This window comes from Candidozyma haemuli (assembly GCF_002926055.2).
Source record: "Candidozyma haemuli strain B11899 chromosome Unknown H_2014730914, whole genome shotgun sequence".
Taxonomy (NCBI): Eukaryota; Fungi; Ascomycota; class Pichiomycetes; order Serinales; family Metschnikowiaceae; genus Candidozyma; species Candidozyma haemuli.
In genome coordinates this window covers 590,344-614,936 of record NW_020289907.1, presented here as the reverse complement: position 1 = coordinate 614,936, position 24,593 = coordinate 590,344, and the positions used below count along the sequence as shown (strand labels likewise).

General features: G+C 43.0%; 9 protein-coding genes across 9 annotated transcripts; 2 read left to right on the top strand and 7 right to left on the bottom strand. All coding sequences in view use genetic code 12, as the record gives it.

The window, feature by feature from the left end:
• Nucleotides 1–116: 116 nt before the first annotated feature.
• Nucleotides 117–1,331, top strand: CXQ85_004803 (proteasome regulatory particle lid subunit; the record flags this gene model as incomplete). Its single annotated transcript, XM_025488412.1, has 1 exon — nucleotides 117–1,331. The coding sequence occupies one exon, from the start codon at nucleotides 117–119 to the stop codon at nucleotides 1,329–1,331; it is 1,215 nt and encodes a 404-aa protein (XP_025343074.1).
• A 63-nt stretch (nucleotides 1,332–1,394) lies between these two features.
• CXQ85_004802 (uncharacterized protein) lies at nucleotides 1,395–3,143 on the bottom strand (the record flags this gene model as incomplete). The annotated part of the gene is made up of 1 exon (XM_025488411.1): nucleotides 1,395–3,143. One exon carries the CDS (start codon nucleotides 3,141–3,143, stop codon nucleotides 1,395–1,397), a length of 1,749 nt encoding a protein of 582 aa, XP_025343073.1.
• Nucleotides 3,144–3,316: 173 nt separating this feature from the next.
• SNX4 (Snx4p) lies at nucleotides 3,317–5,158 on the bottom strand (the record flags this gene model as incomplete). The annotated part of the gene is made up of 1 exon (XM_025488410.1): nucleotides 3,317–5,158. The coding sequence occupies one exon, from the start codon at nucleotides 5,156–5,158 to the stop codon at nucleotides 3,317–3,319; it is 1,842 nt and encodes a 613-aa protein (XP_025343072.1).
• A 197-nt stretch (nucleotides 5,159–5,355) lies between these two features.
• DCW1 (putative mannan endo-1,6-alpha-mannosidase) lies at nucleotides 5,356–6,726 on the bottom strand (the record flags this gene model as incomplete). Its single annotated transcript, XM_025488409.1, has 1 exon — nucleotides 5,356–6,726. The coding sequence occupies one exon, from the start codon at nucleotides 6,724–6,726 to the stop codon at nucleotides 5,356–5,358; it is 1,371 nt and encodes a 456-aa protein (XP_025343071.1).
• Nucleotides 6,727–7,232: 506 nt separating this feature from the next.
• CXQ85_004799 (uncharacterized protein) lies at nucleotides 7,233–8,957 on the bottom strand (the record flags this gene model as incomplete). Its single annotated transcript, XM_025488408.1, has 1 exon — nucleotides 7,233–8,957. The coding sequence occupies one exon, from the start codon at nucleotides 8,955–8,957 to the stop codon at nucleotides 7,233–7,235; it is 1,725 nt and encodes a 574-aa protein (XP_025343070.1).
• Nucleotides 8,958–10,207: 1,250 nt separating this feature from the next.
• On the top strand, nucleotides 10,208–11,692 carry CXQ85_004798 (epsin; the record flags this gene model as incomplete). The annotated part of the gene is made up of 1 exon (XM_025488407.1): nucleotides 10,208–11,692. One exon carries the CDS (start codon nucleotides 10,208–10,210, stop codon nucleotides 11,690–11,692), a length of 1,485 nt encoding a protein of 494 aa, XP_025343069.1.
• A 108-nt stretch (nucleotides 11,693–11,800) lies between these two features.
• On the bottom strand, nucleotides 11,801–16,225 carry CXQ85_004797 (uncharacterized protein; the record flags this gene model as incomplete). The annotated part of the gene is made up of 3 exons (XM_025488406.1): nucleotides 11,801–13,108; nucleotides 13,175–14,293; nucleotides 14,900–16,225. The coding sequence occupies 3 exons, from the start codon at nucleotides 16,223–16,225 to the stop codon at nucleotides 11,801–11,803; spliced, it is 3,753 nt and encodes a 1,250-aa protein (XP_025343068.1).
• Nucleotides 16,226–17,659: 1,434 nt separating this feature from the next.
• On the bottom strand, nucleotides 17,660–19,048 carry CXQ85_004796 (uncharacterized protein; the record flags this gene model as incomplete). Its single annotated transcript, XM_025488405.1, has 1 exon — nucleotides 17,660–19,048. The coding sequence occupies one exon, from the start codon at nucleotides 19,046–19,048 to the stop codon at nucleotides 17,660–17,662; it is 1,389 nt and encodes a 462-aa protein (XP_025343067.1).
• A 149-nt stretch (nucleotides 19,049–19,197) lies between these two features.
• Nucleotides 19,198–24,473, bottom strand: SRB9 (Srb9p; the record flags this gene model as incomplete). Its single annotated transcript, XM_025488404.1, has 2 exons — nucleotides 19,198–22,741; nucleotides 22,774–24,473. 2 exons carry the CDS (start codon nucleotides 24,471–24,473, stop codon nucleotides 19,198–19,200), a joined length of 5,244 nt encoding a protein of 1,747 aa, XP_025343066.1.
• Between the last annotated feature and the right edge of the window lie 120 nt (nucleotides 24,474–24,593).

Below are 24,593 nucleotides of genomic sequence, written 5' to 3'. Positions count from 1 at the left end.
CAATTCTTTCATGGCACCTCTTTTGAGTCTCGCACTCCCGATCTCTCCGATCGCCGCCACTCCATAATCAAGTGAGAACGCTTGGACCACGGAACAGAAATCGAAAGATGTCAGCAATGGATGTGGATAATGATGTCTCAACTGTGCTTGCCCAGTTGAGACTGGAGCTTGAATCTTCGGATCTCATTCAAGTTATCTATCAATTAGAAGACTACTACGAAAGGAAATTGTGGAACCAGTTGACTTTAGCTCTCGAGGAGCTCTATCAAAACCCTGAGAGTCAAGTGGGGACTTTGAGACAGCAGATCTTTAGTCTGTTTTTGTCTCAGTTCCAAAATAAGCTCAATCAGATCAAGATCGTGGATTTCTTATTGCAATCGTTTGATGACAACCAGGTTTGCTATGACAAATTGATCGAGTTGAAAGGCTCATTGGTCCTGGAATTGACCAAGAAGTATGGCACAAGAAAGCCAGACAACTTAGATGAGCTCATCAATAACGATGAGTCGGTCATTTACATCAACTTGCAGATTGCTAGGTATGCATTGCTCTTGAACGATCCCAACCTGGCGGATGATATTTTGGAGTCTGTTGGCGACAAATTCGAGAATACATTGCAGAATGAGTTCAGCTCTAAGATCAATGCAGCTTTCTATTTGACCAAGTGTCAGTATTACAAGATTCACGACAATTACAACTTGTTCTATACCAATGGCTTATTATACCTTTCCTCATTGGATGCGCCTCTACCAGATGAACAACAGGTGAAGTTTTGCTATGATTTATGCATTGCTGCTCTTCTTGGAAACAAAATCTACAATTTTGGTGAGTTGATTCTTCATGACATTTTAAAAGTTATAAGCAACCCAGAAGGCGAATACTTCTGGTTGTTCAACCTAATCCAGCACCTCAACTCTGGTAATCTAGCCAAGTTTAATGAATGGCTTAAACCATCTTTAGCAAAGAGCCCTCTCCTTGCCCATCACGATACTTTCTTGAATCAGAAAATTATCATAATGTCTTTGTTGGAATTGATTTCCACGGAGCTGACCACCAACAAGAAGTTGCTGTTCAAGTCTATAAGTGAAGTGACGGGTACACCAATAGATGAGGTAGAGTACCTTATCATCAAATGTTTCTCGCTCAATTTGATAAAGGGATACATCAATCAGATTCAACAAATCTTGGTCGTGACGTGGTTACAGCCCCGAATCTTAAATTTGGACCAAGTCAAGAATCTCTATAATCACCTAGTTGAATGGGACTCGAGAGTTGAACACTTGGCTGAGGATGTGCATTCTCGTGGAGGCACGTTATGGGCTTCTGGATAAAAGCTGAAATTTATATAGCCACTATAAATGGTTCATCATAGCTGATACTATGACTTCCTTTTTCTATTTTCTTAACCGGTCGTCTGACTCGTCATCATCAAGAGGCTCGTACTCATCACGGCCAGTACTACTTCCATGATGATGATCATCTTCATCGTCATCACCAAGTTCGAAGAGTGTATTATTGGACTTGCCCGCCTCTCCATGCGCCAGATTTCCCTTGTGGATGGCCTCATCTTCTTCGTAGTTTGGAGGTGCTTCATTTGGGATATTCAGGTTTTGCAACTCGAAGCTATCTCTACCAAGATTACCCTCATCATCACTGTGACTCATCAAAGAGATGTCATCCAACTCAAATTCATGCCCTTGAGCAGCACCACCATTTTCGCCTTCTTCGCCACCATCAGTAGCAACTTGTTGAGAAACAGCCAACATATAACTTGTTTCAGTTGGTCTCCAGAGCCACGAGACGCCAAAGAAAACCAAAAAGAAAACAATACTTGGCCAAAAGTCAAACAAGAAGTAAGAACCTTTCCAATGCTCTTCAATAACATCAGTAGTAGATAAACTCAATAAAATGAAACTGGAAAGGACCAATCCACCCATAGAGAGGAACACCGAAAGGAAAATGATACGGAACAAATTTTCATAAAGTTGTAACTTGATAACCTGGCGTTGCTTATGAAGATTTGCGGTCGTTCCTCTAATAGATGATAAAATACTCACGTAAAATGCTGTCGTAGTAATGGATACCGGTATAATCGGAATGATATCCCAGATACTTGCTGCATAGTTGTCTGAAGAAACCGTACTGCTTGAGGACAAAGAATTCTTTGAAGATCTGATATACGTCATGATTAAGTAAAACATAGCAGCAGCAAAATGAAAGCCAGCAAGAAGTTTGCACCTGAACATAATTTTTTTTGGAAGCTTCAACTTGACAACACCGTAACCGAGTCCGATTAATAGAAGCAAAAAGAAGAAGAAAGTCATTTTGCCGGCATTTAAGAACGATAAGAAGATAGTATAGAATATGACAAAACCATTCTGTTGGTTAGCTGTTCTATTCTTCAAATCGTAATAAGACCAAACAACTAGTGTGTCAAAAGTCAAGAATCCAAGCATGGCCAAGAGGTACTTTTGCAATGGAAGAATTTGGTTCTGATTTCTCTTCTTGAAAAACTGGAACCCATACAATGCTAGCACCACTGCGTAGCCAAGGGTAAGGATTCCATAAGCAGGCAATTTTGGTATTTCTGAAGCACTCAAGTGACCAAAAGCGTTTTGAAAATTAGTCACGCCCTTATACTTGGAGTTTGTGTCACTGTATGTTGCTACACAGTAGTAGCCTGTTCTGTCAACTGAGTACTTGATGTGGCCTGGGCCTAAGTGGGTTAATTGTGCAGTTTGGACAGTAGTGTTAGTCACATCACTATTCAATATGAACTTTCCTTGAGAATCTTCGTCACACAATCCTTCCGCTATCGCCGAGGAGTCACAGATGTACTTTCTTCTGCCATCTTTATTAGTCTTGCCAAGGTGTACAATATCCTTATACTCGAAAACAACGTAGCTAACTCGGATTTCATCATTTTTATTGCCATCTGGATCATTCTTGTTATACTTATGACTGCCAAACTGCTCTAGCTTCAATTGAATCTGAGGCTGAGTACTGCCACCCCAGTCTTTCTTCGAATACATTCCCTCGCATACCTGAGCATTCGTGAATTCATCAAATGGAACACGATTGGCCAATGCAATTGCAAATGTAAGAATAGAGCCTACGAGTAGACCCGAGACCCTTGGTAACATAATTTAGATGATGTGGGAGGAGGTAGATGTGGCCTACTGGTCTGCATTGCCAAACCAGCGTAGCCAAGCGATTTTCACACGTGATGTATATCACGCACTTGCCTCCGCTGACGGATCGGGTTCTTATTCTTGCCTTAGATATCCTTTCCTATACTTCTAACTAATGTGCCGGTTCATGAAAGTTCCTCTAATCTCATAATGAGCTTGCTTTCAACATCGCCCCAGTTGTCTGCTAGCTTCTTGTAAAAGTCAATTTCTTGATCACATAACTCGACCATCGATTTCTTCAACAACTTCTTATTAAACCTATCCCAATTAGGATATTCTTCATTGATAATACGGTTAGTTAGATGGTTCACAAGCTGCGTTTGAGATTTGATCTCGCTCTCAAGCTGACTGACCCTTTGCTGAAGTTTGAATCTCTTGCTGTCAGAATGGGTTGAGCCAATATGAGGAGTGGCTGAAGTCGAAATTGTATCTTTGATTAGTTGAGTAGTGTTGTTCACTAACCCTCTCTGTTGACTTACCATTACAGGTGTAGGAGCTGGCCCATGACCTCCACTAGCAGCTCCCCCTAAACTGGCCAAGTCCGCTCGTGCTTTGACCAAATAGTCCTGGAGAACTTGCAAATCAATCTTTTTGTTGTGTTGAAGCTCAATTAGTTCCGTGAAGCGAATAATGTATTTAGCACAGTCTTTCAATGACACCAAGAAAGATTCGTCCACATAGCGATGAAGGGAAGACCAATGCTCTGAAAAGAAAAGAAGCGAATCTGAAAACACTTTGAAGTTGTTCTGAAATACCGGGATGTCACCTGAAAGCGAGTTGAGACTCTTATTTGGATCGACTTTTGAATTCTCGTTAGCATGGGTCGTAACGTTTTGTATCGTGGCCAATTTATTAATCTGGACAGAAAACTGTTCATAATCAAGCTTCAAGTCACTGTGCTTTCGATTAAGTTTGCCGAATATCTTGTCTAGTTTGATAAGGTTCTCATAAAGCTTCTTAAGCTTGTCGCTTATTTCCAAGATATCCTTGTTCGTCTCCCTCTTATGCTTTGATGATGTGAAGAAATTCATGACAGTCTCAGTAAGCAAATCCTCGTTCACAACCTTACCCATAAAGCCGGTTCCTTCTGCTTCCTCCGGTGAAGCATTCTTTGAAACAGAAAGATTTTTTGTAAAAGTTGACCACTCTGAAGAATCACTAATAAAATGATGAAAAACGGACAGTTGGGAAAGATACCGGTGTTGGCAAATAAACCTGATGAAAGTATTAAGAGAATGTAGTCTCTTGTGCACGAATGCTGTGCTGAAAGTGTCGCCAGTAAGATATTTGAAATTCAGTTTTGGAGGGAGAGGAGGTACTAAAGATTGGGGAAAGTCATTGATCAAGCAGTTGTGCAAGAACCTAAAGTCCCCGTAACGCCTCCTGATTTTTACGGTAACGGTCTCCGAGCCTTCATCTGACTTCACGCTCGAAAGCTTTGTTACCAGTGGATGGTCTGTTGTGGTTGTGATGAGGTACGAAATGAATTGTTTGGCGCTGGCATCCTTATCACTGATAGGATGGCTAACCAGCAGATCAATGGTAAACTTATCGAAAGCTTCGCTGAGCTCCTGCTGTCTGAGCTCGTCCTGCCTCAACTCGTCTTCTGTCGGAACAGGGAGCTTGGGCTCTTCCTTGTCTGCAACTTCAGGTAGGTCGCACCCGTGTGGCGTAGAAGAAGGAGATGATGTGGTATCCATGACACGCGCCTCGGCAGTACTCTCAAGAGTGCTTCCCCCTTCATTTTGCTCTTGAAATTGTTCCTCGTCAACCTGCGGCTCTCTCAGAGCAAGGGTGGAAGTTTCTACTGGTTGGTCCAGTTCGAGAGCCAACTGACCTGGCTCCTCATTGTCGGGGACTTCCGGAAGACCTTCTTCAGGGATGACTCCAGTTTCTTGGTCTTTTTTGGCTTTGTTGCCATCATCCCTGTCCCATTTAATTGAAGTGAAAGGGTCTTCGGATGCCATGTTGCTGTGGTAACTTTCTTAGTCAGGAGCGGGTTGGAGGTTATCGAGCATGCCGGCCCATACTTATCAGTCCTGCCACGCACGACCATTAACTCTGGGGTAAGTGTAATTTAGAGTCAGTCAATACCTCCTGATTTCTACATCTTACTCTTCTATAGCATCAAAATTTAAATATATTACACTGAAAGTCCACTTTCTTAGATTACTAGCCATGTAGCGGTACCAATAATAGCGACACCTACTATCGCAGTGATAATACTGGCGCCGGCCTTGTCGCCAGCATCAAGGTCAAGGGGCTGCCCATCGGTCTTTGCTATAGCATATCCAGCAGCTGGATTGCCAATGGAAGTGCCACCAGTATCTGCGGTCAATGGCCCTGGTCTTTCGGCGACCAACAAGTTTTGCATGACTTCAAGAGCATTCATTTGTTCACCTAAGCCATAAACCCCGTCCCAAGAGCCATTTGTCCATGAGAGGCCGCATGTGTGGCCATCAGAACCTCCACTACAAGACCATGCAGCGGCGTTAGCAGAGTCGACAAGCCATCGGCGGATTTGGTCGTACGTTTCTGGCACAAGAATTGAGGTAAGTCCCAAGAACCGAGAAAAGTAAGCCTTGAAAGACCTTTGATCTTGGTTACAAGAAAAAGTTGCACTAGTAGGGCTTTGGCATGCTGCTTCGTACATGATAGTAGCATCCTCAGATTTCTTGTAGAAGAATACTCTAGCGGAGTGCAAGAAATTCAACGTACGGTTGTGCCATTTCTCATCTTCAGTATAGTTCCATAAGTAAGCACATCCAGCCAACATGAGTCCTTGGTTGTAGGTCCACTGCCATTTTGTGACCTCTGAACAGTTGTCAGGGGCATGTGTACCATCGTAGACGAACCATTCCTCGCCCTCGGTCAAAAGATGGACTCCGTACATCCAATCAAAGACTTTCTCAGCCCAGTCAACATAAGAATCATTACCAGTGTACCTCGCCAATCTTGCACTCATATGGAAGAGTGCACCGTTAGAGACCGAGTTCTTGTAGTCGTAACCGGAGTTCCATTGGAAAATCTGCCAACGTAAGCCACCGTTACAATGATCCATATCCCATCTTGAACTCATGGTGTTAAATACACCCTGTGCAAGAGCTAACCAAGCCAATTTAGGGTCCTCTGGGTTTGTAAAGTTGTGTTCTGCAGCAGCCATCACAGCAAAACCCCAGAAAGCTTGATCATCGTTACCTTCAGTGGTACTCTGGTTTAAAGGAACATAGTTGTAATGTTCACCAACCTGATAAGTAAGAGCCTGCTCAATAAGATCGTCATACTTGCTATCGCCAGTATAATAGGAGTAATCCAAAAGGGATCCGAACGCACCACCGGCATGCCACCAGTAGTACGGCCAAGTAAACATGCCTATGGTTCCACCATATTGATTTCCCTGATAGTAGTTGAGAAGGCCTTCAGCCACTTGTGCCGTGGCCTCCTTAATGGTTGTTTCATTATTGGTATCCAACCAAACGGCTGAAGCCAAGGAGACATATGAAACCCAGGCTGCGGCCAACAGTAGAAGCCTCATTGATTTGAAATTTGTGTAGCGAGCGGGTTTATCTGGAAATTAAGACTATTTCCGCTGAAACGACTGTATTCTTTTCTTGTCTTGTAGAGATCAAAAGATGAAGTTCCTTAATCCTGACACTTATTCTTCTTTTTTTTTTCTTGTCCTTATGCGATCCTTTTTTTAGGTCTCACTCCACGCTCTCACCATTTTCCTTGCTTTTTCGCGATCGCTCTGTGCCCCTTCGCTTCAGGCGTAGCGCCCCCAACGTGTCGCGCATTAGTTTATTCTGTCTCCTGGACCAACCTTTACAACCCTTTACAACCCTTTACAACCGGCAACTGTGTTCCCTAATGCGAAGGATAAGAATTATTGGAGAATTCTACTCAACTCTAGAAAGCTATAGTACATTTCTTCGGCCATACGCCATCCTCGTGAACTAAATACCCAAATCAGTGCTTGATTTGTATCATCTTTATTTTTTCTTCTCTTTCCATGCTTCTGTACATCTGGCGCCTAAGGTACGCTTAAGCAGCGAATGCTGGATCAACCTCTTTAGGATCAGCACCCTCTACCAGGGCCTCTGTTCCATTTGGCTCACCTTTGTGCCCTTCACTGTTTTCTTTGTACGAGTCAACAGATCCCGTGGCTTGAGTCTGATCACTTTCATTACTTTCCTTATCACTCTGTTCGCTCTCATTGGCCTTCCTATCACCATTACCGTTCTGTGAAGAGTTACTTTTCACTGTTTGAGGTCCGGAAAGCTCCGCGATTTGTTTCTCAAATGTCTTGAAGTTCTTAGCAAAGTGTTCCGCGTCAACGACGAGCCCAAGATCAGTATAAACCTTTGATGCTTCATCATCAAACGTTAAGCCCCTTTCGTGCATCTTGCTATCAAGATCCTTGAGGAAATCATCAGTAAACTCAGAAGGAGCTGCCTTCGCCACCTTCTTGATGATTATTAAGTTTGTCTCCGTTACAAACATAAGTTCAATGTTGATGCCGTTATCCGCTGTTGCAAATGTCTGTTTGAGTGGAGGTGTTAATAAGTAATGATTTTGTTGACTGACCTTTGACACTATGGGAACAGTGTTATTCAATTCCGAGATATTATTGCTAGTTTGAGTAAGCTTGGCTGGTGATAAGGAAGCGAATAGCGGATCCAAGTAAATCAGACGGAAACTGTCTAGCATCGTTTTACGAAACTGTTGCTCCGAAGTTATTGGCTTATTGGAATTGAGTGATTCCACTAGGTAAGATGCGAGCTCGGAGATATAGGTGAAGGAGCCTTCCGCGGTATCGCTGCCCATTGCTAGAAGAAAATCATTAAAGTCGCTGTAAACATGAGGACGGCTGTAGGGATTTGAGTAACACGTGTTACATAATCTGTAAATTGCACTTACGCTGTCATCCAAGTCCAAGGGTTGGGAACATAGCTCGCAAGAAGTCGGCACTGTTATTCTGCTTCTGTCTCCTTGCTTTTGTTGATAGTGTCGATAGTACTGTTGTTGCAGCTTGAATCCCATAGGCTGACCGATCAGAGCATCAGGCCGATTAATGGCTGCTGCTGCGATTTGGGCCGCAGTTGCTGTCGAGGTGGAACCTACCTGTTGTAGGTTTCTGCCATTAGTCTGCATGGTTGGAGCAGTGGGAACACCAACAGAAGAAAGGCCACCTGCTGTAGCAGCATTCGCGATAGCTACCGGATTGTTGATGTAAGGCGATGCATTCCCCATCAGCGGCAGTTGATAGGCAGACAGCCCTACTGATGCACCAGGATACCCTGGACTCATGCCCAGTTGGCCACCGTTGTACGAGTAGTTCTGTGCATAATTGTAATTTGGTGATGCGGCGCCCATTCCCAGACTGATTCCTTGCAGCCCGTATTGCTGTTGGTTATATCCCAGCGCGTTGGCGTTAGGTTGTTTGTATACCGAGAACTGTGTGTTGTACAGCTGCTTCAGTGGGTTAACCAAGCCGGCATCCCTGTTAGCTTGCATGTCCGATAAAATCTGATCAGCTGTAAAAACATCGTCGTGAATGAAATTGGCATTTTGATTCTGTTCTTGAAATTGGCGCATACCATATCTCATGGTCTCCTCAGCCAAAGGCTTTCTCAGCTTCTTTTTGGTGCGCTCGATAATTCTACATTTGGCACAGGTCTTGTACTGTTGGACCTCTGGAGGCTCATCGTCCATTCTCTTTCTCTTGCAGCGACGACATCTTCTCAGATCTCCCTCGTACATCATCATGATAAAAGGCGCGGATTTGTTTGTAATGAGGTTGATTACGATTAGGATCGAATGTTGGTTTTTTTTTTTTTACGTTGTATTGGATGTAGGTGACACCGGAATTTTTGGTGCGCGCACGCAAACGGGGTCAGGTGGGGCTGGAAAGACGTGCTGGTGGCCTGTGATTAGTAAGCACACCACATTGTTGAAACAGTCTCGCCATACTAGATGACTTCAAGTATATGGTAATTTATACCCAGAAGTTGCACATTTTTAGTCTTTCGATATCGCTTTCGCGATGCAGGAGTAACATCACTATGTTTCAAAGCGTTTTCGCACCCACGCACCGTTGACAGATAGCGTGGAGAAAAACCGGACGCAAGGAAGAAACTAGCTACTGCGACACCAACGCGTTATGGAAGATGCTCATCCAAAAGAATAGGATGAAGAAGTCAGTCAGATAATTGAAATGCATTCATTGCCCGAAAATTTGAAAAAGTGGATTTTTGCAATCTACTTTCATTTTTGGCAAATAGTGTTAATTTTACTGGTAAATCATAAAATCAAAGGCATTGCGAGCTTTCTCTTGATGTGCAAGTATACAACATAACTACTACACAACAAGAAAAGCAATCTGTAGTTAGCGTTCTAAACTGCTAGCGATCGCAATTTGAATACAAAATAGCGGTGAAGTAGGGTACGGAAAGAACGTTAAAGGAAAAACAAAAAAAAAAATAAAGAAATCAAAGAAAGTGCTGTGGGAAGCATACCGAGAGAAGTACTCTGGCACCCTCACAGTTGTTTTTCCGAAACGTACAAAGACACAAAAATTGCGATTGCGGAAATCCTAATCTAGCTGGTTCATAAAACGATTCCACATATTTGCCTCACATACAGAAGAGCGACCAAGCACAATGTCAGAAATGCGACTTCGGTAAGCAACATTCGGCCCGATGCGAAATGGCTGCAGCCCATTTGAGATTGTAGGGACTCCTAATACTAGTGATAGATACCTACTTACAATTTAGTAAGACAAGAGGGTTGCAATACTTGCGTCATCGGAACCCTCGGCACAGCCTTCTTCATATCTCTTTTTTCTTGTTCCCGTAGTAGTTACCACGGCAAGCTTTCGCCAGTTTCTTTTTCCCATTTCACGACTGGTGCACGGATTCGCACACCTGCTCAACCACCTTCCACCCCTAGCAAGGCATTTGTCTTTCATCACCTGTCCTTTAGCATTCCTGCCAACACTCACAAGCAACCCCAGACCAATGTCTAAGATTGTTCGTACTATTAAGAATAAGGCCAATGGGTACCTGTCTGCCCAGGTATTGGTTCGTAATGCAACGTCCAATGACCCCTCAGGTCCTACCACGTATGAAATGGAGGAGATAGCTGCAGCGACTTACAACAACCAAACGGAATTTTTAGAAATTATGGATATGCTTGACCGTCGTCTTAATGATAAAGGTAAAAATTGGCGACATGTTGCTAAATCGTTGACTGTCTTGGACTATTTGGTCCGCTTTGGCTCTACTAAATGCGTACTCTGGTCAAAAGACAACTTGTACATTGTCAAAACTTTGCGAGAATTTGTCCATCTTGACGATGCAAGCAATGATCAAGGTGCAATCATCAGGGTTAAGGCAAAAGAGTTGGTTTCGCTTTTGCGTGATGACGAACGTCTAGCACGAGAGAGAGAGAATGCTAAATCTGGCGGTCGCAGACGCGAGGAGGAAAGAAGAAGACCCGAAAGGCCCAACAACGAAGATCCCTACGATTCAGATTTACAGAGAGCATTGGAACTCTCACGCGAAACTGCCGAGGAGGAGAAAGGAAGGCAATCTAGAAACACTGAGGCTGATGACCCTGAGCTTCAGGCTGCTTTGAAGCTCTCTCTCGAGGAGGAAGAAATGAGGAAGCTTAAGAACCAACAAAATGAGAATTTGTTGGACTTGAATGATAACTACGGGTTCCAGCAGCAACAACAACCTCAATACTACTATCAAACTGGCCAGTTCCAGCCTCAGTACAACCAACAATTCCAATATTATCAACCGCAACAGCAGCAACAATTTGACATGTTCGGCAATCCAATTCAAGCTTCAGCCACTGGTTACTATGCTCAACAACAGCAGCAACCACAACAATTCCAAGCTCAACCACAAATTCCACAGTTCACGGGCTTTACCAACCCGGGAGCTACGAACAATACCGAGGAATTGAAGCCTCTTAAAACTGGCTCCAACAACCCGTTTGCTTTACAGGACTCTCTGTCACAACAACAACCTCAACAGCAGTCGTTGAACCAGATGGCGCAAAGTCAGCCATCATTCTTCACGCAGCCTCAATCACCAGCACCTGTCCAGCAACCTGAAACAAAACTCAAGCCTCAAACAACTTCCTCTTCAAGATTTAACGAATCACACGAACTCAACAATCTTTTGGCATCTGGTACGGGCGTAGACACGTTCGGCAATACGGGCGCCACAAGAATTCCTCATCAACACACCAAGACAGGTACTTTTATCAATTCGAGCGGTACTGGTTACAAGCAGGCACAAAATGATATGCGCTTGAGCTCCAATGCCACTGGAAATCCATTTCTCAACACTGGAATCGGAAGTACGACTCAGAATGGGCCTCAATTACAAGGCCAAAATGGGCTGCAAGCCCCGCGTAGAATTGACCCAGCTCCTACTGGATTTGGATTTGGTAATTCTAAGGAAGGCGAACCAAGCTTAATCGATATATAGAAGTGTGGTGATCCTATGGAATGCCATATGTCGTTGGATGAAGATTGCCATTGCATATGATAGGCTTATGTCTATGTATTATTAGAATTAAAAGACTGTTCATGGAACTTAATTGATCACGTAAGGGCTGAAACTGTCTAAATTCAGTTTAAATATAGACTTGACGCACCAGTCCCACTCCACGACGAAAATTCCTTCAGATGATAACTTACCAAAAGCTTTTCTGTCCTTGTCTTTATGTGCAACGAGTATAATTCTGCCATCTGAGTTTTCAAGAAGCGATTTTTCGTTGAAATTAGCTGATAACTTCACCACCCTCAGCTCTTCGAGCCCATGTTCCTTTAATATACTAGCGATCAAATCGGGACCACCATTCAAGTTCTGAGATAGGTTGACCTTTATGTTTTTGAAGACAGCACCTTTGTTAGAAGCCTGGAGTAGAGTTTTCAAACCACTTTTGTTCAGGGTCACACCCAAGTCCTCATTGATGCGCTTCACCAGTAAAATCGAATCCAAGGAATAATGCTCACTCTGGAATGAAGCAAAGATGTCGGACCTCTCAATATCTGGGTTCAGCTGTATTTCACTTAGGATATCCGATAAATATCGAGGATGAAGAACCTCTGAGCATTGGGATAAACATTTAAGGAACTTCTCTGTCCTTAAAACCCTTGGAGCAATTATTGAATCAACCTTTAGTTTGGAATTGTAGTCATTGACCACCTTGATACCAATTTTCGCTAATTTTATCACGTCAGCACGGCTTAATGAAATCTCTGCCTCACATCCAGTCAATAATACGACTTGCTGAACGCTTTCATTTGGCTTTCTTTTCTTCGTTGAAGGGTTTGGCATATGTGATTTCTCTCCTTCAGTAACAGAGGGGGCGACGCCACCGGCTTCTCTCTTTTGGGGAGTTGAAATGCTGGTTTCCAATTGCTTCATGTAGCTATTCATCTTACGCGTTGACTTCAAGATTGAAGTATACGTATTAAGGTCCTCCATATCGCTATGAAGCTTCGTAGTTGCTCGTTGCTTAGCAGATCTATTGAAGCGGGTAGGAGCAGGACTATTGATATCTTCAATTTGCAACACCAGATCACTAGAGATACCCTGGCTTGAAGGCTTCCCTTTTACTCCGATAAACTGCGAGGCGTCAGGAGAATCATTCAACGGATCATTATTTAAATCTTCAACTAATATTTCCTCTTCATTTACTCCTTGCTGTTGTTCTTCTTCTTGCCGAGTTACAGAAATATCAGCATCAAGATCTTCTGCTGCGCTATCATCCACATTCAGTGAGAAGTCCTTTCCGATGGGTCCTAGCAGTGATGGGTCAATCACCGTACTTCCAAGTTTAGCAGTTTCCTGCGTAATCATGTGGTATCGAGATATCGTCGGCTTGATGAACTTCCACTGTGCGAAACATTGTTCAATCCATAGATGGTTTACTATTTTAACTTCTGGCCACCTGCTTTTTACGGCCATGTATTTCTCTCCGCGATCTTTTTCTGCAACTAAATAGTCATTATTGCAATCAAGCGTTTTGGTGAACAGGGCTCCCATAGCAGAAATCAATAGAGACAAATAATGTCTCGCATCTCCACTGTATCCAGTGATGCTTATACGGGCACCAGATAATTCGGGAATCGCCCCACAGGGAAGTGGAAAGTTCAACACGTTTGATTTGAGAGGCAGCACATATTCTTTTCTAATAGCCATTTGGTAAAGCCATCTCAAACTGCCGACCTCAATTGTTGATGAATGGAGACACTCTGTATACTCGCTTCCTTTGCGATACTTTCCGATGTATACATCAAGAGCTCCGAAATCATAGTCTCTGACGACTCTTCCACCATAAAGTTCGACTAATTCGAAGATTGAGTCTTTGAAATGTTCGCTAAAACAATGGTCGGGTGCTATGTAGACCCGTTTTCCGTGCAAGAAATCACTATCGATATCTGATGATATTGCATAGGAGTTTTCGTCATCGAATATGGAGTCAGCAACAGTGTTAGAAATCTCAAAATTGGGCTTACTGGTTCGTAGGGCCACAGGGTCTGAAAGGCGGTAAGGCTTCTCTTCGAGACGTTTCTGCATCCTAAAACAATCATCAAGCCAATGCGGAAGAACGATTTGAATTTGGAGATTTTCCCGCTGTCTTATATTTGCAGCAAGTACGCTTTTGTTGTTCGTGAGGTCCATGGCTATGAGATGCGTGGTATAACGAGAAAGTGAATCAAGGTACTGTCCGCCAAATGCACGTACTCCAGCATACATCATCTCTTTATCTCCCTCTGGTAGATTATCGGCGATACAAACAACAACCTTGTCCATGAAAGGGACCGGTTGTGGCGAATATAGTCTGTAGTTTTTCCTTTGAGAAGCCAGTTCCGAATCTTCAAGCCACTGGGGAGAAGTAACTGGTACCATGAGATCCTGTGCTTGTCGGTAAGCAGAGAATTCGAATGTCGAGGTTATAATATGAGAAATGTTGTCATTCTGAATGACTTCGGATGACAGATCTGGAGTCAGAATAATGCTCCTTCCACCATTCAGTGATATGACTTCCCGCATCCATGATATAGAGTACTCTCCGTTCTTGGGAGAGTCTATGATAAGAAACGTGATGCTATCGAAAAGTCCACTCATAGAAGTAAATCGCTATGGTTTGGCCTCGCCAGTAACATCTGCACGCGTCACAACAACCCTGATGTTTACCACCAAATTTTCCGCATCAACTCCAGTGCAGTCTATCAAGGTATGTATAACTGCTACTCGTATGACTACTCTAAAGGCTTTTAATATAAACTTAATGAAGAATCTATTGCACTTCAAATTACGTGAATAAGTGCTGTATGCGTTTGACGTTAAAACAATACTGCGACTTACTGGCTTAAAACGCAGTGGGGCGTTGAATGGTGTCGCAGAAGCTTATGAATGAGATATTAAAGGTACCAGCTCTTGATATCTGATGCCCCTTATGATGCTGTTGGTGAACGATCCGTAGCTCATATAATCTTAATAGAAATGGAAATGCAAAAATGATGAGGTGAGTTGTTTGGCGGATGCGCAGGACAAAGGCAAGCTCAGGCCACAGGTAAGTCAACATGAGAAGGCTCATTTAGTTACCTTTTCCGTGAGAAGCAGTTGATCAAATAGCTCCTTTTTTTCTGCCGTGAATTTCTTCGCCCAGCTTCGGCAAACGATACTCGCTTTCATAAACTTTCGTGTGGCGTACTTCTTGAAGAATTCATCGTGCTCAACCGGTGATATGAGGTACTGAACTATGAGTTCAACGCACTCTCTCATGTCGTCTACACGGTATCCGCCTGAATAATGTATAAGATTCCCGTTCCAAACAGGGTCTTTTCCCAAAATGAGTCGTGCAATGTACATGGCTGCAGCAGAACACAAAGACGGAAGCATACCAATAAATCGATGATCAATGATAGAGATCTCAAGAAGGTATTTTCCTAAAGTTCTCAGTTGCACGTCATAGTCGTCTGCCTTCGAGATACGTCGCAAAAAGTTCATTGGATTCGGATAATTGAGATCGAAGTTTAGGATTGTGAGGATGTATTTCTCTGCTTGAAGTATCTGATCTTCTGTATAAGACTCATCAGTAAAATAAGCGTAATTCTTCACTGATGGCGAGAATACCTCTTCATACTTGGCGGCAATGAACAAAGAACCTGTTGCCAAAAGTTGGAGTTTGTCGATTTGCACAACTTCCACTGACATAAATCTATCCATAATGTTGATAGCTAAGAAGAGTGTTTCTGGCAAGAGCCTAAATTTTTGATGCATCTCCACAAGCCAATCAACAAGAATGGATCGCATCTTTGGTTTGAGTTGAGTTTGTTCAAAAAGGTAGTTCGGATCGGGCAAAGTTTTTCGTTCAAGTTCATGTAAATATGGGAAAATTTCGTTGACATACTCACTCACCATCAAAGGATCGTCGAAGTCCTCTTCATCTAAATCTTGCCACTCGTAATCTATGCGCTTGGATTTTTTGTACTTGACCAGGTTTTCATCGCTGGTAATGTGTAGTTTCTCAACTAGGTTCGTGCTAGATTCTGTTGCTTGTCTTTTTCTCGGAAGTCCATGACTTACTGTTGCTGCCAGTGGCCTTGTCAGCGTTGACGGCATCAGCGTACGCGCTGGTGCCAGACCAGCCGTCAGGGACAAAACCTCTCCATCTTTCGGATTTGAAACAAGCTTGATTTCTTTCAGTGAGGTATGTGTGTTTAAGTCAGCATGCTGGCGCAAAGGTCCAACCTCGCCTCCCCCCAAGGGCTTTTTACGCCCAACAGCTTGAGCGGAAGTACGAGGTATTCCAAATTGCAGAGAGACGTCGCCCAAATATTGGCGTTGGTTGTTGTGGCGTGAATCTTTCTGATTTGTACTTGGTCCCTTCTTATGAAGCCACTCCTTATGGTGAACCGTGTCTTGATTCTTGCTCCGTGCTCTGGAGGCCCATGCGTCGATGACATCCTTGTCATTTTCATTCTCGTTGTTCACGTTTGACATGATGGATGTTGTCGTTGCAATTGTGTCGTTGCGTTCTTCGTAGGTTTGGAAAGATGGGGTGGTAGGAACGGGTATGAAGAATGGAAGGAGGTTCACACTTCCGGCGCGTACAAAACGGTGTTTACTAGGGCTTTCAAATGAGGAAGTGCTTAAATCGCTTAGGATGACTTAAAAACAGTGCTGTTGTAGAAAGGGATTTTGCTGGATGTGCAATATAATTTGTCGATAAGTTTGTAAACAGTACCCAAGATGGTTGAAACAGAAACAGGCAACCTTAGGACAAGGTATGGCACATTGAGCGACAAAAAAGGCAGATTGGGCAAAAAAAAAAGAAGTGATGAATGCGGTAAGGTAAATACGGCGAGCACTGACAATTCGCATCTTTGCATAACAGGAGAGAGAGACAACTATGCAAAAAAAAAAAAAAAAAGAAAAAAAAAAAAAATAAAGAAAACAAATAAAACGAAAAGAATAAAAAGCTTAAGCATGTTGGCGCCCTTGTTGCATCGCGTTCTGTAGGAATCGAAGGAAAATGCGAGGGAAACAAGGCTTCGTTTCGATTCACTTTCCGCATTTAGCTCATATATAAACAAAAGAAGGCGAAGGACTGCCCGAATATGCTTCCAAGAGAACCAACGTTTATCGATATGCATCGAGACAGGCAAAACGAAGCTATTTGATAGAAATGCAATCGTAGGAAGAGTTGATGAAAGTTCTTTGCTATTGAAAGGTATGTGATATGTTTGTAATTCTATGTGTGCTAACCTTCAAAGGCGGTCGTGGCATCAGTGTAAGGCACCACTGATTCCCGTTTGTCCGTCCATCCTTGGTCGCTAGTGCTTTTGCTTTAGTTTCTTTTTTTTTTCTTATTTTTTTTTTGTTTTTTGAATCTCGTTTTTTGATTTTTCGTTTGAACTCTTGCTCAAGGTAACCTTCCACAAAACCGCGTAATACCCAGCTCCATGAGCAAATGCTAAACAAAGATCTGGTGTACTGTTTCTGCTTTACAACTGAAAATTAATCGCAGGACTATTTGGTCTTTTGTTATTGAGGAATAAAATTAAAATAATTCATTTGAATGCAGCTTTGTCAAGTCAATAAACTAGGGATACCTGTGGATTAACGTTTCATGGCTTACGATGAATCGTTCTTCAAAACAAACACAGATCAGCGCGCCCATTCTCCCAACGCGCTCTGTTGCGTTTGGTGATTGCTTGAACCTGAATATATCCGTAGCAACGCGGTTTCATATCATTGGCATCCAATTTTTTTGAATTTCTTGCTTTTAGGAGTTAAGTCTGTTCTTCTGCAATATCCATATGCCAGTTTTGACCATCCGCAAGACATACACGCATGTCAAAAATGGGTTTTGTGTAGGTTACTTGATGTAATGAAGCCTTATGAATTCAGATGGCAAAGGAATTCAGTTGGTATTCAAATAGTACGGTTCCAATTGTACTTGCCCATTAAATTCCGTGTTGCATCCTGACCATCCTCTCCGACCTCAGGTGTGGAAGAGGTATTGGGCCTGGTTGATGTTCTGCTTGCAGCCCTTGAACAAGCACTGCAGGTGCTCTTGTCACTAGAGGGACGAGTGCTTGAAGACCAGCTGGTATCTTTTCTAAGCTGTCCATTATCACGTAGTGTGGCATTGATATTATGAATCTCATGACGGATTTGTTCAATAATCTCAGCAACATGCGCAACTTGTTCATGCGAAGTCGAAGATACCGGGGACGTATGAGAACCGCTTGGTCTGAGATTAGCATGGACAAGGCTCTCGTCATTCCCCAGTTGACGGCCTTCATCAGATGTGTGAACCGTTTTTGCAGCTTCATGCCCCAGGTTAATCTTGGGACAATTACAGGAAGCTTGAAGATTTTTGCTTGTCTCTTGTTGTGGAATGTGGCTATCTGTCAACAATAAGTCTCCATTCCGATTTTTATCCAAATCTTTGAAAATTGATGTCAACCTACTAAACAAGATATCGAGCTCAGTCAGCCTTTCTTGGGGGTCTGAACCTGACGTCGTATTTGCAATGCGTTCACTGGTTCCCAATACCTTATCGGGTGAGGTACATCCCTTCGGGGAATTCTTCTCACTTTGTAACTTTGCGGCCTCCTCATACAAGGTCTTGTATTTCACAAGCTTCAGCCGTAGCATCGCATTCTCTTGCGACAGTTGGGACGCTTTAATAGCTTTCTCACTTCTCTCCAACTTTTGCTCAAGCTCCCCGTTTTGTCGCTGAAGTTCACGAAGCTTTATTATTAGGGTATCATGATGGGATTGGAGATCTGAAGAGTTGGATACTTTGGATTTGAGATCTGAGACTATCTGCTCTAGATTCTTTCTTTTTTCGACTTCCGCGAGTAAGGTCTGCCTGAGTTTCACAGTAGATTTGGATATAAACAGTGCATACTTGGTACTCGGAAGATACGAGTAGGCTTGATTTTCAACTGCTCGTAGTTGATCCTCTTCATTGTCATCTAAGTCCGCTATGGAAAGAATGTCGAGGTCGAGATCTAGGTCGAGGTCGATTTGCCCTCTTCCAAAAGAGCGACGACGTTGCGGCAATGAATTTGACACCTTGGTCGGACTACCCCTAAGATTCTTGTAATGGGATTTCAACGGGCTTTCGATTGATTTCGTTGGTGAGAACTGCCTGAGTGGGGATGCTTTACGGCTGGATGGGGAGTAATTCAGGAGATCCATGAGAGGGTCGGATTCCCAAGCATCGTCAAGCAAGAGTGAAGACTGTCTCGAAGGGTCCTGCTGAATGCCGAGGTATGCATTTATTATATCTTGGGTACCTTCGCGGTCCATAACAATATTAAGAGGACGCTTATGTCTCGTGGATGGCTAAAACTGAGGGACTGTTGTTACGCGTTTATTTTGTTGATATCTTTGGAATAATAATGCAGGATAGAATTGTTGTACATGAAAATGTTGAAATACTGTGTTTTGTTTCTAGTTTATGACTCTTCATCGACTCTTATATGGACCAAGTAATCTAAACTTTTCCCAATAGCGTTGATATGCCAAGGAACCATGGATCGAAGCAAGTTTCTATGATTCTGGCCATCATCTTTTCCACTAGTACTAGCGAGTCCACAAATTCCAATGATATGATTTAAGTAGATCAACTTTTTGAACTGATTAAGCAAAATTTTCATTATTGAATTCAAGTTCCATTGACTAGAACAACTGAGAAGAGAAAGCTCAAAAACCATCAAGCCTTTCAGCAGTTTGCCTTTTGATTTGACATCTCGAATCAAGTAACCCGTTTTCATCCCCAATCTCGTTGGGGAATTTGAGGATGGAAGAGATGTCTGAGGGATAAATCCTATTAGGTCAAGACATGCATCCCGAAGATGCAAATTCATTTCATCAGTAGCATTGCTTTCTGGTAGGTTAGAAGCTCCATTCCCATCGTGAGGACTTAAAAAATTCCCCGGCACATTGACAAACTGATGAGGTGAAAGCACATTTATACCACCTGGATTCATTGGTGAGTTTAAAGTGTTCATTTCGGCAGTGTTAGGAGAAGACATGTACGGAAAGGGACCACCGTTGAAAGCTTTGATTAAGTCTACCCCAGCTAGTCCGCTCACGGAATGGTTCCTGTTGGCCGATGTTGAGACAGAATGTGAGGGTGTGTGCTCGCTTATTCCGCTATCAGACAAAGCCCTCTCCTGTAAGCTGAAGGTTAACCTAGGCAATCTATTCGCGGTAAGCACAACTAAGGAGACTTCTTTGTGTTTGGCGGTCAATCTTTTCCAGAACACAAGCTCATCATCTGGTAAAATGCTGTTCACACGAGTTAGGACCAAAAAGCGCTTACCGCCACTACCGCACGCTCTGCGAGAATCATCAGCACTGAGGAATTTGAGTAATGAATTAGAAATCTCCCAGATCTCCGTTATGACTTCTCCAGTGTCGTGAGCGCTTGATGAGCCACCTCTTTTCGTCGTACAATGCCATGACTTAGTGTGCGTCACGATCCCATGAGGATCGGACCAGGCAGCCGATATCCATCTCCTGTCAACTGATCGCTCATATGCTACATGTAGAAACAAATCCTCTGATAGTGTAGCATCGGTATCGTTGTTCAACCCACGATTTGTCGCCTTAAAACTTAAGCTCTCCGGTCTTTCCTTGATTAGCCTGGTAAAAAGACCCGTAGTTCCTTTTGCATTTCTTGCAGAATGCTTAGGCTTGCTATCGGGGCACTTGTTGTAGAGCATCATCGACAAATTAGTTAGCTCAGTATTCGAAATATACTTTAATCTCATCAAATGAGCTGACTGTTTCACAATTTTATCTCCAGGTATAATATGAGAAAAAACTTCCACTAGTGATAGTTGATGAGCCTTGAGAGCCGCCTTGAAATTTCTGCAGAGCTTCGATATTTGAGAAATAGAGCCAACGCTTTGATCAAAATTCACAAATAATAAAAGGAGGGGTCGATCGAAGTCGAACCTGTTGTTTTTGTTGATGAGGTCCAACTTGATGAGTTCAGCCAACGATCTGAGCCTCTTGTCCGTACGACTGTAGAACTTGCTGTAACTATGATCGCCTCTGGGGCGCTCTGCTAAGACGGTACCATTTATAACACCTTCAAGGTCCTGCCTATTTTCTGCTGTCTGCAACGATAATTTCTTTATGTCTCCAAAATGATTATCCTTATAGTTGTTCCTCAACATGTTTAAGAGGGAAAGATTACCGTTTTCGAAGACATTGAGATCATAGGTTTCTGGCGAGTACTCCGAGATTAGTAGAATTTGAAATTTTCTATCACGATTGACAGGAGTGAGATTGAGATAGCGCCAGAATCTTAAGCCAACAAAATCAAAATTGATTATCTCTGAAGAAGGCTTCAAAACTTTTGCCTTAACGTCATACATCTCTAGAAATGCCTCATCATTACCCTTTTGAAGAGCCCATTTCCGTTCGGTTTGCTTCAAGATATTCCAGTAAGATGTGGCATTACGCTGATTTCCGGGTGCGTCATAATAAATAGAATCCCAGTACAAAGAATTCATATCCAGGGTTTGACTTTGTAAGCCTTCTGCTGGTTCAAGAAAGGCAAGTTGATTATCCATATGAGTCAGCTGAGCTCTGCCAGAATTTTCATCAGTCTGTTTTGAGAAGCCGAAGCGGAACTCGTTGAGGTTCACTCTAGAACTCAACGGAAAAACTTCTTCGAATGAATTTCTCATACTCTCAGACGGTTCTGTTTCAGCCATTGATTCGGGTCGCTCATCTTGCCGATCACCTGGAAGCCTCATTAGTATTTTGGCGTTAGTCTCAAAGTTGCCAAAATCGAATACAAGATTGCTTGTTACCCACCTTAAATACTCGTCCAAGTCGGTTCCTCTCACATTAAGTGGACCGGCATTACTATTAGATAGATCCTCTACTTCTTCCACCACATCCATATCAAAACCCGTCAGCATAGTAACGCCGTCCCAATTATCGATTTCCTCCCTTAATACGAAAGCAGGGGGTATCGTAAGAACATTTATACTTCGAAGTATTAATGGAAGACAATTAGAAGACTCCCCCATTCCACTGGACGAGATCGATGTCGGGCTAGCAGCACTTGTAGCTGGCACGGACATGTCAATATCTTTTGTATCGTTAGCAGCTGCAACTAAATCATCCTTAAGTTCTAGCTGGTGTATAGACATAGGCGATAAAGACTGGCCATGGAGCTCGTTCCTCACAGCCAAGGTAGAGGGCGACTCAACTTTGATATTGATGACCCCAGAGGCGGGCGACAATACATTGGAACGCGGCATAGGGACATACGCATTGGAGCTCGGGTTACGATTAGTATCGACAGGGCCGCCAAGAGCAGGATCTTGGTTAGAGGTGTTTAGCCTGAGCGGTGAAGTTTCTAATTCATCATTCTCGACTTCCTCATCTTCATCACTTTCATCTTCCTCACCACCTTCATCATCCACATCATCACTCTCATTAGGAACGGCATCATCAAAAACGTTATCATTCTCGCCTAAGTTTTCCAGGATTTCAGTACTCCCCTGGAAATCAATCTCACGTCTGTCTTGCCGACTTAAATGGTCTTCAACTTGCAGGTCCGAATCAAGTCCACCAGACTCACCCGTACTCCCATTAGTTCTCTCTGGTGCTCGAAGTTTTGTCAGGAGCTTAATATCTTGACCGCTTTCATTATCATTATCATTATAATCATTCGATAAGTGGAGTGGAGAGCCATGGCTCACGCTCGTTTCACGCATACGACGACCTTTCGTATCAGCTTCGTCCATGGGCTCGTGCGAGACGTAGAATTTTCCACCCTTACCATACTTTGTGTCTATACTGCTCCTTATCACAGGGTTAAACTTGATAGGAGAGAAGACGTAGCCTTGTCTTTGTTCATGACAAGAAAAGTCGTTAAGTCGTTCGTTTTTTGTCGAGTTTTGCACCGTCGATGCGACCTTGTCTTTGTGAGAAATAGACGAGTCAGAGAAAGCAACGGTTGAGTGAGGGAAACTAGAGCGCAGTGGTATCACAGGTGTAGGAACGACTGGTAAAGGAGCCCCGGATCTTTATATGAAGAAGGAATTGGTTCTAGATCCGATATCATTTGGTCTTTGGGGATATTGACGAAGGTGGTCGGGGTTCCTTGGTCAACAGCTTCTAAATCCTTTATTTCTCTGTTGTTCATCTTGTCAGGAGTGAAATTTGTATCACGATGGGTTCCTTCACCCGAGAAATCGGTAGAAGAGTGTCCACCTTTATTGTTATCTCTTATGGATGTCGTAACGGGGTCATTTTCGAACACCTCTGGCTCAGAGCCATCGCCAAAAAGATCGTCATCAATCCCCTCATATTCTGCGTCATTGGTATCACTATCATTATAATCGACCTTCCTAGCGATTCTAGGAGGAGATAAAGATGATGTGCACATATCATCTTCCCCTGTTATAATCTCTTGTTCGGCTTTGGGATTAGAGACTTCCCTTTCAATAGGTTGGGAGACAGCATAGTTAAAGTCATCAAGTTGAGGCGTTTCTAATCTAATCGAAATATCCTCCATCGTGGCGCCATGACCACTACTTTTACCAGTAGAGAGTGAACTGGGAGCGTTGAAATTAAAATTTTGTCCGCTGCTGGCAGCGTTCATATCGACTGATGCCAGTCCATCTTTATTATGAGACAGATGGTCCTTGGCAGCGATATTGGAGTCCAAAATTCTGTTAATAAGTCCTAGTGGATCAATTGACCACGAAGTTTTATCCTTCGGTTTGCTAGTAATATCATGACTTCCAAATTGTAAGAGACATAGTTCCCAAGGCCACATGATATATTTTTTGTTATCAACCTCATGGATGAAGTGAGATATATTGGAAGTAAGATTGTTTAAATGCTGGAGATTCGGAATAAGTTTCGTCCATAGAATGTTTTGCTTGTTGGTGAGATCAATGCCTGTACTCAATTTTAAAAGGCGTAAGAGAGTGTGACTCGATTTAGGGGCGGCAGTTGTGAAGGTCTGGCTATAGTCCAACGGATCATAAAAATGGCAGCGTAACCCCGAAGGTACCACGTATATGACGAAAGAGTTGGCCAACTCAACAAAAGCCTCATTAGAGCGTACAAGCTGTGAGTCCCAAAGAACCAAACGATTCGTTTGGAATAGGGAAACTATTAGATCACCATTTTCCAAGACAACAGGATCGAGCTGGATAACGGAATACTGACCGTCTTCCTTGCGATTGTTCGTTACAACATAGTTCCCGAACATTCGCGTGTCACTCTTCAAGCAAAGATTATAAACTATCATCTTCTTGACCGCCTTGAAAAATGTTAGACTGACGAAAGCCAAATGCTCTTCTGTCACAGACTGGTCTTTCTTATTTAATGCTTGGGCAGCATGGTGTTTCGCGGGCTTTGATAGAAAAGCGGCTTTCGTTGACGATTCTCTCTTGAGGGCGAGCTGAGGATAATGTTGATCGAGGCGAATTTTTCCAGAATACGATGTTGTATCCGAATCACTAGATGGTGAACCATCCGATATATGACCAAATTCAAAATGATATAAGCATTTGCTATAGTAGGTAAGTAGTATGCGTGGAAATCTATCTCTAATCTGAAGTTCTAACTCTAGCAAGAACTGATCCAGGGACGTCTCTTTTGCCGTATAGACGGCATAATTCACCAGCAGTAGATGGGCGATTTTATAGTAATGCGTAGAGATTCGTGATAATGGTATCAGGTCAGACATCCTGGCATTATGAACCGAGTTTAGGTTGCAAGTTGTAGGAGAATCCGGTTTATGTGAGAAGTGCGCACTTAAAATTCCAATGATCCAACAGTTGGAGGCACACAAACGCCCTCATGTAAG